The 15,400-nt window shown below is 39.0% G+C and overlaps 1 protein-coding gene across 1 annotated transcript; it reads left to right on the plus strand.

Annotated features, from left to right (window-relative positions):
* The first annotated feature begins 448 nt into the window (after positions 1-448).
* LOC114518882 (laminin subunit gamma-1-like) lies at positions 449-14,597 on the plus strand. Its single transcript, XM_028538913.1, has 14 exons — positions 449-1,815; positions 5,509-5,815; positions 6,225-6,499; positions 6,581-6,838; positions 8,023-8,353; positions 8,882-9,117; positions 9,429-9,680; positions 9,786-10,100; positions 10,402-10,539; positions 10,955-11,439; positions 12,043-12,349; positions 12,567-12,823; positions 13,267-13,467; positions 13,662-14,597. Exons 1-14 carry the CDS (start codon positions 684-686, stop codon positions 14,151-14,153), a joined length of 4,986 nt encoding a protein of 1,661 aa, XP_028394714.1. The 5' UTR covers positions 449-683; the 3' UTR covers positions 14,154-14,597.
* Positions 14,598-15,400: the final 803 nt, after the last annotated feature.

Here is a 15,400-nt window from a genome sequence, read left to right on the forward strand (position 1 = left end):
TACTATACGGGTATTATCATACTACGGGTATTATCATACATGATATACTACGGGTATTTTCCTCAAAAACAAATCTTGAAAACCAAAAATGAGCTGCAAAGTACAAGGCCAAAAACTTGAATCGGTCCCTGCATACTGTTGTCGCTTTTGAATTTTGACCCTTCTGTGCATGCATGCTCAGAGAAAATATGCATGGTTTATTCAAAATTTCAATGAAACTAACTGTATTCGACTAAAAGCCATGTTACACGATGCAATTTTTCTTGCAACTTGCAATGCAATTCTACTTTTAAGAGATGTAAAATTGTAAAAGGGCTCAAAATGTAAATGTAAGAAAAGCCATGGATTGTAATAAAGACAATAGTTCGGTAGTTGCCAAATTTACATCTCTCAAAAGAAGAATTGCATTGCAAGTTGCAAGAAAAATTGCACCGTGTAACAGAGCCTTAAGTACATACCAATGTGAATTCGGTTAATAGCGACTATGCAATATTTCTCCGTGTTTTGATTGCAAGATATGTGTCCTGGTGGTTGAATAAAACGGTCTTTCAGTGTTCGAGTCCAGTTTAGATATAGTTCGGTTTTTATGAGATGCCGTTAATTACACACATTTCCTTTGATGAATTAAGCCTTTCTGTCATCGCAACACCTCTCGGGTGCAAGAATGTTGTGTTTTATGATAAATGCCAAAAGATCCAATTTCGCTCGACCTGTCCGACATCACAAGTCGAAAAGCTCGAAGTTGTCAGACGAAGGTTTGCGCATTTCTGGACTCACAATTTGCGCGTTCAAAGATGACGCATTGTAGGGTAATTTTTGCCGTTGCGTTTCTGCTATTCGGCGTGGCAGCAAAAGACGCAAACCGCGATAAAATGAAATGCTACGATTTCAATTCAAGGCCGATTCGATGTGTTCCTGATTTTGTAAACGCTGCTTTTAACCGTCGGATGGTTTCAACTAACACATGCGGTACACCTCCAAGCAAATACTGTGTACAGACGTTATCAACCGGTCAAACGAAAGAATGCCAGATCTGCGACAACAACAATGAGGATTTGTCACATAGGGAATTCTTTATAACCGATATTAAAAACGACAAAAACTACTCTTGGTGGCAGTCTGATACTCTTTTCACATTCATCCGAAATGATCTTTATGACAGGCGAACCAGATTGTCTAGAGTTGTACTAACGCTCGACTTGGGGAAAACATTCGAGATTGTCAGTATACGTTTACGATTTCGCTCGACTCGGCCAGAATCAATGGCTATTTTCAAGCAAAGCACGTCTGATGGAGACGCTCAATGGATTCCTTATCAATATTACTCACGGTCTTGTTTGTCGACTTATAGTGTTGATCCCAATTATATAATCGAAGGCCGAGATGACTTACAGACTGCGTTGTGCACTGCGAAGTATAGTAACCTGGTGCCTATTTTTGGTGGTGAGGTTCTCTTTAGAACACTAGCAAATCGACCGGGCCGAAACGAGATAGAAAGGTTACCTCAACTTCAAGACTGGATTCGCGCGTATTCCCTTAAGTTCGATCTTGATCGTTTAAATACTTTTGGAGATGATATTTTTGGTGACCCTAATGTCCTGAGGAGCTATTACTATGCGATCATTGATCTTAGTGTTGTCGGCAAATGTCTGTGCAATGGACACGCTTCGGAGTGCAAGAAAAGCAATACGACTGGGAATTATGCTTGCGAATGCCAACACAATACGGCTGGTGTGGACTGCGAGAGATGTTTACCAACTCATAATAACAAACCCTGGGGAATGGCTACCAGTACAAATGCACACGCTTGTGAAGGTATGAAATTATTTAGTTAACACTCTTTCCACTCCCCTCGCGTGTGAAATCGAGGATAGTTGTTTATCATTATAGAAGAATGACGAGATTTGTTCGATTTCTCCCAAAGATAACAATCTCTTGCATTTTTCATTGCTGATTCTGGTTAGGTTTAAGAGTGGTATATACGTTTTCGTTGATTTTCATCGATAAATATCTGATAAACAACCGCGGATCGTGGATAGGTTTACGAGAAGCGTGGGATTTAAGAAGGATTGTGGTTTAGTAATATTTGGCGGTAATTTCTGAAATTAAAGAACAAAACAAACAGGTTTCTTTTTTTCTAATTCTCAGCTGGACACAAAATACAAATGCTTTTGCGTTAATTTGACTGTTCATCAACTGAGTTAAAGCAACACAACCAATATGAAAAAATATTCAATTCCGATCCTTAAAAAAACGTCACAAGGAGAACCCTCTGGCGAGTATTGTTAACAATGTTATAAAATTTGTTAAAATTTAGGATTCTGGATAGTTGACAATAGAAATAATATGAGATACAAGCAGACTCAAAGCTACATTTTTTGGCAATTTGACCAAATCTTTAAAAGGAACATCTATGTTATAAGCTGTCGCACGTTTTTAAAATAGGAGAGGTGCGTGTGTGGTTTTTGACCGTCGAGTATCACAGAAATGTTTAGAAATATTTTTCTCAATATGTGGGAAATATTTTCATGGTGTGGAAGTCCTTTTCCAAGTTTTCTGATACCATGAAGATCTGTAGGCCCTGCGGAAAGGATCGGTTTCCTATCGCAGACTATTAAAACCTTAATACGGTACACCTTGTCTAAAAGCTTTCAAGAAGATTTTTTACATGTATTCTAATTCTGCTGATAAATGCCCGATGTTAGATGTTTATCTATTAGGCTATTTTAACTTGTAATAATTGATATTTACTGGATTCCGTGATGCTTCTGGGGGTCTAGAAAAGATCAAAATTCCATTCCACTTGTAGACTAGAGCTACCCAGATGAATGGTAATTACTCATATCCATAAACCATAGTATGGCTACTGAGATCAGTGAGATAAAATTTTGTATATGCATGGTACTGTTTCATGGTTGTGCACTTTTAAAGAGAACAATTCTTAACGTAATAGCTACCACCATAAATCATCAGAAGATAAGATTTCAATATCATTAAATAAAAAGCTGTATCGAACTGGGATTACTAAAAAGTTAAAATACATCTATACTTCCCCTGCCCCACCTTGATCCCTGCATCATTGATTGACCTGCCCAATTGGTAGGTCAGAATATTTGGAGGGTTTCACACCTATTTTTATACATTCGGGAAAAGAAGGGAACAACTGTCACTATAGCCTATAGCGTTGGTGGTCAAACCGGGAAGAGGGAGTGACATGATACAACCTCCGTCACAGGACAGTTTTAATACTTAGCCTAATGTGAAGTATTGATATCTTCGAAATTACCCCAGAGCCTCGATATGACATATAAGGCCTATATATGAACTTGTGTTATTTACGTTGTTAAGAGGGTCAAAGGGTAGTTCAGATATGTTTACGTAATGTACATTGGTTTATACTGGCAAAGAATTTTGGCAATGTAGATGCATAAAACTGTAGGAATTCAGCCAAGAATCATCACCAAATATAGTACTAATACGTCATTTACACATTATCAAATTTCGACCCGTGAAAAGCTATATTTCAACGTGGGTTCTCGAAACAATCAAATTGTTCTCAGACTCCATCTATTCAAATATTCATACCCGAGTTTTTTATCCCTTAGGACCCTTAAAATTACTTATCTGTCAAACAGCGCGTGAATCACGGACCGGTTAGGCACAAGGCTCACCAAAAAGCACTACGAAACAGGAACAGTTTCGCCTTCCAGCATGATGTAATTTAGCGTAGTTAACTTTTGCCAAATTGACAAATAAGTCAAATTCATAGGCCTTTACATTGTTTTTGAGATTATGAACATTGTCTTGAATGTGATATGAATTTAACATTGTGATACAGTTACTTTGCAGTGTCCCATAAAAATTCAAAAATCTGAAACTGGCAAATATTTTTCATATCGTCAAAATTCATCCAGACACGACGTCGACGAGAGAACGTGATTTCTCAGATTAATAACATGACCTTGGTTCTATTATAAGGTGTCGCAGGGCATGGTTTTTTGGCACCGTATCAAGAGAACGTGTTGATATGCATGTAATCCTATACACGATAACATTAGAATACTTGTTTTCCCGTTTTGTCACCGTAGTTTCTGTTCAATTAACACGTCTCTGTTTATTTATTTCCTTTTGATCCATAGATGGACATATATGGCTATATTTCACCTGTTTCAATACTATCCATTCATAAATGTGAATTCTTCATTTTTGAGAAAACGTAAACAAGGTTTCAACGCAGCCGACTTTATTTCTCCAGGAGGTTTTAGTTGTGGAAATTAAGAATGTCCTGTCGTTATCCATGCAAGAACACACGAAAACGAGCTTATGTACAAAATCCTATTTCCAAATAACCAGTACTTATAGTCTTGCTCTATAGTTATCATTTGCCGTACGTGGCTCAATGTACGTGGCTTATCTCAAGCTTCCAAACGTTTTTCAAATGCCCAGTGGTTTTACAGAACTAAGTAAGAGCGACAGAACTTTTTATCTGACAGACCATCTTGACTATTACTTATATATCTCTCAACACTTGTAAAATGCATCATTTTAAGTCTAGCGAGGTAGCTATGCTGAAGTGCCAATTTAGTTGTTTTTCATCTATCTGCGAATGTTTTAGCTACCGTTAGAAATGGTTTTTGCAGGTACTTGAGAATTCAATAGATGTGATTTGGGTATAGTTAGTATGTATTGTCTAGCACAAAGTTGTTAACAAACCATGACCATATTTGTTAAAAAAAAACATTGATATATAACCTTTTCACAAAAACCACACGCGAAGGACGAGTGGGCGAGTCGGTACTCAGCAAATACAGCTGTGATTAGGTATACTTTTTTATACTTTTATAATCTAGGTTTGAAGCCGAAGCTGTACGTTGGTTGTTAAAACGTGCCTTGAGTGTGTTTCTATACAACGTGCATGCGATAGCTCATGCTGACGATTCTATAATGATCACGTCCTTACAAAGTTAACAAACTTATATACCATTATACCCACAAAGGTTCTTCGTGGATGTCAGGGTTTAATAGGGTTAATGTTAATTTTGGTGCTTATATTAAATAATGCTTTCAAATCAGGGAATGGCGTCAGCTACAACGAACACCCGTGGTGTAGTCACTTGGGGGCTGGGGATTATTCTAAGAGGCAATGATAACCAATCCGGACAATGATGAATAAGATTTGTGCAGTGATAATATGCGCGATATTTATCACTTTTATATATACTCATATATATATGCACATTGTTGTAAGCAGGGAGTACATGTATATTTATTCGGATTTAGCCGTATAGAATTAGTCAACTACGTAAGTTTTAAGTTACAGAATCAGAACATGTACTGATTAACAGGGCAGTCAGAGAATTCCTACAAAAATTTAACCATTTCTTGCCCTTGCCGTGACAAATTTTCCTCAGAATAATGCCTGGGTCCACCGCTTTTAAATTTTGGTGTTTTTTTACGCTCCAAGTTACTCTCCGGATTAACCTGTATGTTGTTGTTCATCTCTTTTAGCATGCGAATGCAATGGTTTGGCGGAAACGTGTGAATTTGACGACCAGCTATACCAACGAACAGGCCGCGGTGGAAGATGTTTAGACTGCCGCAACAACACTGGTGGCCCTCATTGTGAGAGATGCAAAGAAAATTACCATCGTGAAACTGAAGAAGAAGAATGCAAGGCATGCAATTGTAATCCTGTTGGTTCCCAGAGTCTTCAATGTTACAAAGACGGAAGGTGTTATTGCAAGCCCGGAGTGACTGGGGACAAGTGCGACCGTTGTAGACCCAACTATTATGGTTTCTCTGCCGACGGATGCAGGTTAGTGTATAATCTAATGTAGTTTGTTCATCTCAATACTTGAACGGAATAGTGTGTTGCACTCTGTTAAGTCGCCAGGCTATTTAGGTCCATACAAACAAGATTGAAACATAAAACAGAGCTATTTTAGGGCCTTAAGGATCATCTGGGTACTCTTTATCTCAAAAATTTCTGGCTATAGCCTCGATCAGAGATCCTAAAATTATAATTCGCACATATCAATTGTCACAACCCGTGTCATGATTCCTGTTGAGAATCCCACCGCAAAGTCATGTATTTCTGATTCAAAAACTTCTTGCTGAAGTATTAGGTCTGACTAGAAACATTCCTGACTGCAAGAACACGATACATATTTGCACATCGATTGGAAGAAATTCTGATTGAAATAAAACGCATTTCCTCCTTGTAGTCCATGCGAATGTTCAGTCCTAGGCACCAGACCAGACAACTTTCAATGTGATGAGAACGGACAATGTACTTGTAAGAAAAATGTGATTGGTAAGAACTGTGACCAATGTTTGGAGGGTCATTTCGCTCTGGAGGCTGATAACCCGTATGGTTGCCGACAATGTTTTTGCTACGGCCACTCTTCAGACTGTAAGTCTGCTGGTGGATATTCCAGTATCAACCTCACGTCAGTGTTCCGCTTTGGAAGAGAAGAATGGCGGGCTTTGAATAGTAAAGGTACAGAACCATAAGCAGCTTTGCTAGCATCTGTCAATCTCTCTTGCCTCTAATTAACAACAGGGAATTCTTTCTTTTTAGGTGAAGATGTGACTCGTGAGCTTGCCACGTGGAATGCGGGCAGCGAGAGCCTCAGCGTAACATCGATTAATCAAGACTCGCTGTACCTCACAGCTCCAGCCTCGTATCTTAATATGAAACGAAGTAGTTACTCCAGGATACTCTCATTCCGTTTCAAAGTTGCCGATACAGCGAACATGCAGTTCACTCAAGATGACATCATGTTGGTATCCAGGAGCAAAGATGGACTCAAAATATCTACTTCTATAACTGGACAAGGTAAGAATAAGAGAATCACGAATAGTTACTCACCCAGGGGAGGATTACCCTGGGGAGGATAGGGCACAGCTTCAGCCCCTGCATGGGGCCGGTGGTACGAAGCTGGATAGTGCTTTTTTCAACCGTTCTAAAAATGTATGAAAAGCAAAAGCTTTGGAACGAAAAATTATTAATCTAGATTAGTTAGACACCTCTATATACAGGGTGTATCAGAAAAAACTAGAAGATTTTAAAATGTTCAGAAAACTATCATTTTATCAAGATATCTCAAAAATATATTTACGTCTAAGTATTTTAGCATCTTCTGGCTTATCTAACAGTAAAAACTAGCAGAAAAATTAACCTCGAAAAGCGGGAGAACGGTTTGTAAAAGCCTCATTTTTAACCGCTTGTGCAAAGAAAATGAGACGTTGAAAATCCAAGTTCAGTTGAAGAGGTGAAAGTTTGGAATCTTTTGTGCAATGTATCGCAATTTCAAAAAATTTGATAAACATTAGGTCCGCCGCGAAACGTTTCAAAATTGGATTTTTTCCCCCGTTTACTCCGCTCTCTCGCAACTTTTTACACGCAAGAATGATTACATGCATGAGTGATAGTTGGAATGACGTAATTACCAGCACTCTTTGTTAAATGAAAACAATAAAACAAGAGTATTCATTGTTAGTTATGTTTAAGTACGTCATTCCAACCGGCCCCTGGTGTAAAAGGATAGGCCCTTTTCTTTGGAAAACCATAAGTTTGCAACAGCGTAGCGATAGGATAAATAAAGATTTTTAGGCCCACATATCTCTTAAAGCCCCAGGTCCAACGGCGTATTAATTTTAAGGTAGTAACAAGGGCAATATAATAAACTTAGCAAGACGTTTGGTGTGATTTAGTGCATAAGGCGGAGGAACATAGTTTTAAAATAATTTTCAATCAATTTTTTGACCGAAAAAGATAAAGATTAGAGGCGGCGTGTTTGAAAAGGAGCTTATTCGAGACATTTGGTACCCACGCGTGGGTATAATTATTTCCTAAACCTATAAGGTTAACCAGATCGACAGTTCAAACTTGCCGTTTTAACAAGCTTAATAAAACTGAATGGCGAGTGCGTTTAATTGACTGATTACTACTTACGAGCCTTCCTAATTTACCGTAGCATGCAAGAATACACAATTTACTTTTGACTCATTTCCCGACAGGCAATCCTGTACCAACCCGTCAATTCCAATTGTATCAGTTCCGTTTACACGAAGATCGATCATTTGACTGGAAACCTCAGCTTTCAGCCTTCGATTTCCAACGTTTGCTCAACCATTTGGACGAAATTAAGATCCGGATGACTTACTCAGACCAAGGCACCGGAATCATTGATGATATCTCGTTGGAGTATGCGACGAAAGATGAAAATTCTGTTGACTTTGTGAACTGGGTGGAGGAATGCACATGCCCCCCACCTTATGTGGGGTTGTCCTGTGGTGCTTGTCGCGAAGGTCATAAACACGAAACTGTTAACGGTTCTTCATATGATAGGTAAGACTGCAACTTATCTCTAGAGATCCATTGTGATTACATTTTGATCCATTGTGATTGCATTTTTACGGACTGGCTAGACCGCCTTTCTCATAATGACGTCAAACGAGAAAGGCTTGATGATACATGAGTTTGATTAGCGCGTTAGTTTTGCGAAGCTTTTCACGTTTGACGTCATTTATGAGAAAGATCTATTCTCTCTTTTTAATTTGAATGTATCATTCAACTCCAGTATCAATTTCAAACCGTTTCAAAGAAGGGCGAACTGACAGATTTGTCAACTTCAGAACATCTTGGCTCAAAACGAATAAAATTTGGTAGAGCGATTTTATAAAACATTGTTTCTCAAACCATTGTGGACTTGACTGAAATAGCGATTTCGCATACAAATACGAATACGAAAGCTTTTAACTTCAAGTGAAACAATAAATAGATAAATAATTACATTGGATTGAAATTTTCTTTGACAAATTGCTCGAAAAAGCTTGCCCGCAAGTTATCTTGTTTCATTTGTTTATCTATCATCAGGTGTGTCCGATGTGAATGTAATAACCACGCAGAGATCTGTGATCCTGACACAGGCAAGTGTCTCTGCCAAGATAACACAGTCGGTGTTGACTGCTCGCGTTGCGAGGATGGTTATTATGGCAACCCAACTGCTGGGACAAAAGACGACTGCAAACCATGTCCGTGTGTGTTTGGAAAGCAGTGCATTTTGATTGGTTCTAAAGTCAAGTGCACGGATTGTCCAGAAGGGCATCAAGGTATGAAAAAGGGGTGATGTGAAAGGGCCTAGGTTGAGCCTATTCATAGTCTTATATCAACACTGTTTTAAAAAACTTGGTTTTTCATCGGTTACTCGGATTTCTATCCAAAAGAATGTTAACAAATTTTGGATAAATTCCAAATGTGTGCTTGTACCTTTTCACATTCATAAGAGGTCAGGTGAGCCATTACCAGCACTTGGACTCTCGTAGCTTAATCTCTCGTTTTTTATTAAATAAGTCGATAAGTGCAAGACATTTATATAAGTAGATGAAACATGTACTTCTGAATGTATATATTTTACCCCAAGGTGACCTGTGTGACTCTTGTATCGATGGATTTTATGGTGATCCCACTGGCAGCCGAGGACCGAAGACCAAATGCACGAAGTGCAACTGCAATGGAAACATTGATACGAATGCTGTACAGAACTGTGATTCGGAAACAGGAGATTGTCTTAAATGTATTTATAACACCAGAAATGGTCCTAAGAATCAATGCGAACTTTGTAAGGTCGGCTACTATGGCGATGCCACGTCATACCCAAAGCCCGGATGCAAACGTGAGTGAAAAGTGAAAACTACTTTCTTGTCATGTGTTTCTGTTCCTTTTTGAAATTTATCATTGTTTTCTGGTTTTGATTTGTGATCAACCGTTTTCTCTACAGCTTGTGACTGTCATGAAAACGGGACATACGTTCCACCGCAGACAACAAGCAACACACCTCTTCCATGCGACGAAAATGGCCAGTGTGTTTGCCGAGAGAACGTGATTGGTTTAAAATGCGATCAATGCCGGGAGAATTATTGGAACATTAATTCAGGCAATGGTTGTGAGGCATGCGGTTGTCATTCAACCGGAGCTTATAATGATAGCTGTGAATTACATTCAGGGCAGTGTAATTGTAAACCAGGAGTAGGAGGAAGACAATGTGACCGATGTTTACCAGATCATTATCGCTTCTCGCCCGAAGGATGCAAAGGTAAAAATATATTATAAAACAAGATCATTCAAAGCAAAACTCAATCGTCGCTGAGGCTCTTCTTGACCTAAATCTCACAGGCTGGTTAAACACTCGAATAAACTTAAATTTTAGATTTTTGCTGTTTTCCTCTTTTGATAGATGGGAGAGAGTAATTAGTTACAAATGCTCTGATTTATTTAAGCTCAGCGGCTCTAAGAAAAGCTCTTATTTGAACATCCGTAACTAATTCGTTCGTTTACATCTATCAAAAAAAGAAAACGCGCATAAAATCGTAAACGGTTCTTTACATATATTCCAGCTTGCAACTGTCATCCCGATGGCTCGCTTGGTGTGTCATGTGACGAGAATGGCCGTTGTGTCTGTCGTCCCGGGGTACTTGGGGTGAAATGTGATCAATGTGGGGAAAATCGCTTCAATCTTTCCGCCGGATGTACACGTAAGTTGACGCTGTTTGCAATCTCACGCATATATAGATACCTGTATGTGAATCATCCCCGGGTTTTAGTTATAAAGCTTTGTTCAAACAATAACTCGAGTCAGTGGCGTTACTAGAACGATAATTGGGGGGCTGAATATTCATATATCCAGTTCTGCCCGGCGGATTTCTTTTGTAAATGCAATAGCTTACAATAGAAATCCGTGGGGCAGAACTGAATATATGAATATTCCCCCCCCCCCAATTATCGTTCTAGTTACCCCCTTACTCGAGATGATGATACTAATAAAAGTCTGCAAGAGTCGATCAAACTGGAGAGAGAGGTTGAACTCTCATTGGCTCTCTTCCCCATTTAACAAGATGGCTTTAGTCCTTTTGACGGTTCCAGATTTTCAGAATCTAAATTTCTCTTCAGGATGTCCTCCATGCTACGACGAATTACAAATCAAGGTGAACAAACTCCGTGCAATCCTAAAAGCCTTGAACGAGACGAAAGGCAGTGATGGTCCCACAGGTGATGCGAGCACAAATCCCGACGAAGAATTCTTAAAACGCTTAAATAGCGCTAAAACACAACTCCTTATCTTACTGTCGAGGGCGCAAGATACCTCAGTGCACGACAAAGAACTAATGAAACGATTAGACGCAGTTAATCAGACGTTAACCATCATTGAAGGAAAATTGAAAGAGGCCGAAGGAAAAACAGAAGAAGCCGATGAAAACTCGAGAGACGCGTCGGGTGAAATCGATTTGTCTGAAAACTCCATTGAAAGGTCCTGGGATCTAGTAAAAAAGATTCGTGGTCCAGCCAATAGGACAGCAAAGATTATCAATGAAATCCATAAAGTTTTGAGTAACTGGACTAAAACGACCATTCGTATCAGCGAAACTGTAAGAAAGGTAAATTCTTTGAAATTTCATTATTTGCATTCAGCAAACCACGGGTCATCATAGGTATTCAAGGTTTATCTCTATTATTTATCTCTAACACCAGGACTAGGAAACCGCAAATCCTGTGATTTAACCGTACACTAACTAATGGGCGATCAACGCGATAATTCCAAACTGTGTAAAACCTCATCAAATTTAGAAAGCGTAAAACGCGAACGGAGAGATTTTGTCGTGATGTCTACCATTTCATAACAGTGATAAAAAATATAAACTCCATATGCTATAAACAAAATCAGGGCCGTTTGTCGAACAAACTAGATTTCTAACACTAGCGGCTGCTTTTAAGTCAAGTTCTCGACTTAGGTTTGCATCCATTTATTCTTCTGGGGCCGGTTGTTCCAAAGCTGGATAAAGTTATCCATTGAATAGTGATTTTTTCAACAGTCGTAAAAATGCTCTATAAAGCATAGTAGCCCAAAAATAAGCGTGCTGATGAAACATTGACGACGCACGCTTTTTTTTGGGGGGGGGGCTGCCTGTGTATAAAGCTACATATATTAAATTTATCATGATTATGAACTATATGTTCTCGTTGAACTAATTTCGTCCTAGGTTCAAAATCTTTCCAACGCTCAGTGGAATGAGATCCAGGACCTCAAGCGTATTGCGGACTCTGCTTTGGAGACCTCGAAAACAGCCAACAATAGAACGGACAAGGCTATAAAACAACAAGAAGAAACGAAGCAAGAAATTACAGTCATCGACAACACAATCGGTGGTATCAAGTCACTTGCTGATGTTGCCATGGCGAATGCTACGGCAGCGTACAAACTGGCCGATAATACGGTTAGTGAATCCGAGAGACTGCTTGCCGAGGCAGAAACCCCCCTGGATAAAGTGGGTGCTAATGAAACAAAAGGTAGGATAGAGGTCTTCTATCTAGTAACGAAGTATAAAAGTGTACAGCAAACGTAATAATTTAACTCTCAATGGTTGTGTCCCCCGTTAGAAGTTAATCTCCGGACAATACCTGTAGAAGGTTCTGAATACTGGACACTGTATTTCCCAAGGAATCATTTAGACAGCTCTAAAGGATGTTTACACACAATTGACTATATTGTGACGTGCTTTTTCAGCCAAGGCAGTAGAAACGATCAAAGAGGCAAAGGATGTGCAAGAAGAGGCCAGACGTTTGAAGGATAAGGCACAAAGTGGTCGAAAAGATTTAGATAAGAGCGAGGTGCAAAGAAGAATAACAGAACTTTACGAAGCAGAGAATACAACAGATGATTTGTTAAAACAAGCGAAGAAAGCGAACGAAACTGCGCATTTTGCCATTCTCAATGGTACCAAAACCTTGGCTGAAGCGAGAGAAGATCTTGAGTTACTTGAGGTACGTGATGAGATATGCAGCTTTCGTTCGAATTTAGATGCAGTAACAGCCTCGTCCTCAGGCACACTTTATCGAATCAGTCTAACACCTTTCAACCCTGTGCGCTGGCTTGTCTCTGTAACTGATCTCTATATTACTGGCTGAGCGCGATTAGGAGCTAAGGATTGTTGTCGCTGTGGGCATGCATAAGTAGCAGTAACAATTCCAAGCGGAGAAAAAAGGTAAAATTTGTCAGGTAAATTTGGCGGAGAGGGATTTTTTAAACAGTAAGTTCAGTCAGCGCGGATTAAGGCGACTTAAAAAGCATCTATGCTCTAGCGCGCCTTCTGTAATCAAATCTTATCCCCATTAGACAATGGTTTTATATAGAAAGTGGGAGGTGGTGAATAACACAAACTGCCACAAAAATAACGACAGGATTCCAATGTGTTTTTTTTACGCAGAACTTCAATAAGAGAGTGAATGAAAGCAGAGGCAGAGCTGAAAAGGCAAGAGATGATTTGCCTGAAATACGGCGTCTTATCGACTCAGCAAACGATAACACAGATCAGGCTACTAAGGAGATTGGCGATGCAAAAAATGATGTGAAGGAGGCGAATGATGTTGCTGATCGCGGTACACAGACATCAGATGACACGGATGAGGTGCGTGTGGTTTGAAATGTTTAGATAATAACACACGAGGAAACTTGTTGTCCCCAAGCCGGAAGCCCACAGAATAATCCTAAGTTGTTCAGGCTTGTGAATTTGATGTTAGCGTGATAAAATATGTTCGATGATTTTCATTTTTTAACAGGATGCATTTCTTTTAATATGATCGATGATCTCATTTTTAACAGGATGCAGAAGAACTGAAAACTCGCGCTAACGGTTTGGTCGTTCCGGACGCCAAAGTATATGATGATGTAAAGAGTGCTGAAAAGAAATTAAAGAACTACGAGGAGCAGGCTGACAAGAATACCAGAATTGTGAAGAATTCTACAAAAGTGGCAAACGAGTCGAAAAATATGGCTATATCTGTGATGGAAAGAATAAAGAACGTTGGTTATGATATCATTGCAATAGACTCGATGATTTCTGATATCCCAGGCCTGGTAGATGAGGAAGAAGAATTGAAAAGACTGGAGGAGAAAATTAAGGAGCAGCAAAACAAAGACAAAGAATTTGAAACAGATATTAAAGTGATCCGTGATAAGAAATTAGAGATTGATCTGAAGATTCAGCGTTATCATGTGGATTTAAAAGAGTTACAGGAAGCCTTGATTGAACTCACTAAGAATCATGAAATTTTACCGAAGATATGTCAAAAAGAGGATCCTCCTCCAAACTGATCTTTGACCAAGATACGAGAATGCTTATTACTTTTATCTCCTGTGTGGAAGAACATGGATTTTTTAAAGTCATATAATTGCATGCCAGATCGTATCCTTGTATCAAACCAATTAATTATCGGCCTGGCATTTTTTGTGAACGGTCCTGGAAAATCGTGGTTAATCCATCGAATTTTGTATCTATACTAGAAGGAAATAGGAACTGTATTGCATTCCGTTATTTAGATTTTAGTGGCGTATATTCAACAAGACAGTTTAAAGTTTAGTAGTTTTTTATATATAGTTGTGCATGTAGATTTATTTGTCCTTATTTAACAGGGCTACCTTTGAAATTAAAGAACGTCCCTAATCTGTTCCCTGATTCTGTTACTTAGGAAAACCAGAAAACGTCGTTTTGGACATCGCTTCTCAATGGTGCACAAATGAACAACATAGCTGATATAGCCTAGCTGTTTCCTGGCCAGGGTTGGTAAGTTACTGAATAAATAAGCCAAACATTGCTTTGGCGGCCCTTTAATTCCTTTGTTTTAAAGAAAGAAAACAAATGTTATTTTAATAATATTTGGCTTATTTATTCATAAAATCTACTTACTCTGTTCCTAGCCATTTACGTTTCCGAAGGGTGGACAAACGGAAATGTTGCGTGTAAAAATACATCTCAGTTGCAGTTGCCAGTGTGCAGGCAATGAGCCTAAACCTCTGCTTAAATTGAACGACGTTCAGTGAACGGTGAAAGTGAAAAGGCTATCTTTAAAATAGGGAACAGGGGAACGTAAGGGTGTGTAACCATGTGTAACTGTAACCTGTGAAACTCCGAACCCACAATGGACGAAAACCACCTGTCGCATAGTTGAGAACGTCTTTCTTTAAGAAGCCAAGTTAAACTTTTGTAAATTGCGTTCATATGAATAATTTGGAGAGATAATGGTCAGGGACCGGTTATTCGATAGGCGTTTCCCTGTTCGCCGGTTTCCCCGTCCCAGTTTCCATTCCGCTGAGCTATATAATAATTATAAAATATATAATTTAGGACAAGAAATCCAAAGGATTGCAAAAACAACTCTACTTATAAATTTTATATGAGAAACAATTTATGCGGATAAAACTATAAACGTGAATCTCAATTCATTTTCTATGAGAGCTGTCAAAAATGCCATCGATGAACTTCAGAAGTAAATATAAATCGGCTTACAAGTATGAGTCGATATTCATCCCTTCTGGAGACTAATTGCATCAACACACTGCAA

This window comes from Dendronephthya gigantea, unplaced genomic scaffold (assembly GCF_004324835.1).
Source record: "Dendronephthya gigantea isolate DGI-Jeju-01 unplaced genomic scaffold, DenGig_1.0 000012F, whole genome shotgun sequence".
In the NCBI taxonomy this organism is placed as follows: Eukaryota; Metazoa; Cnidaria; class Anthozoa; order Malacalcyonacea; family Nephtheidae; genus Dendronephthya; species Dendronephthya gigantea.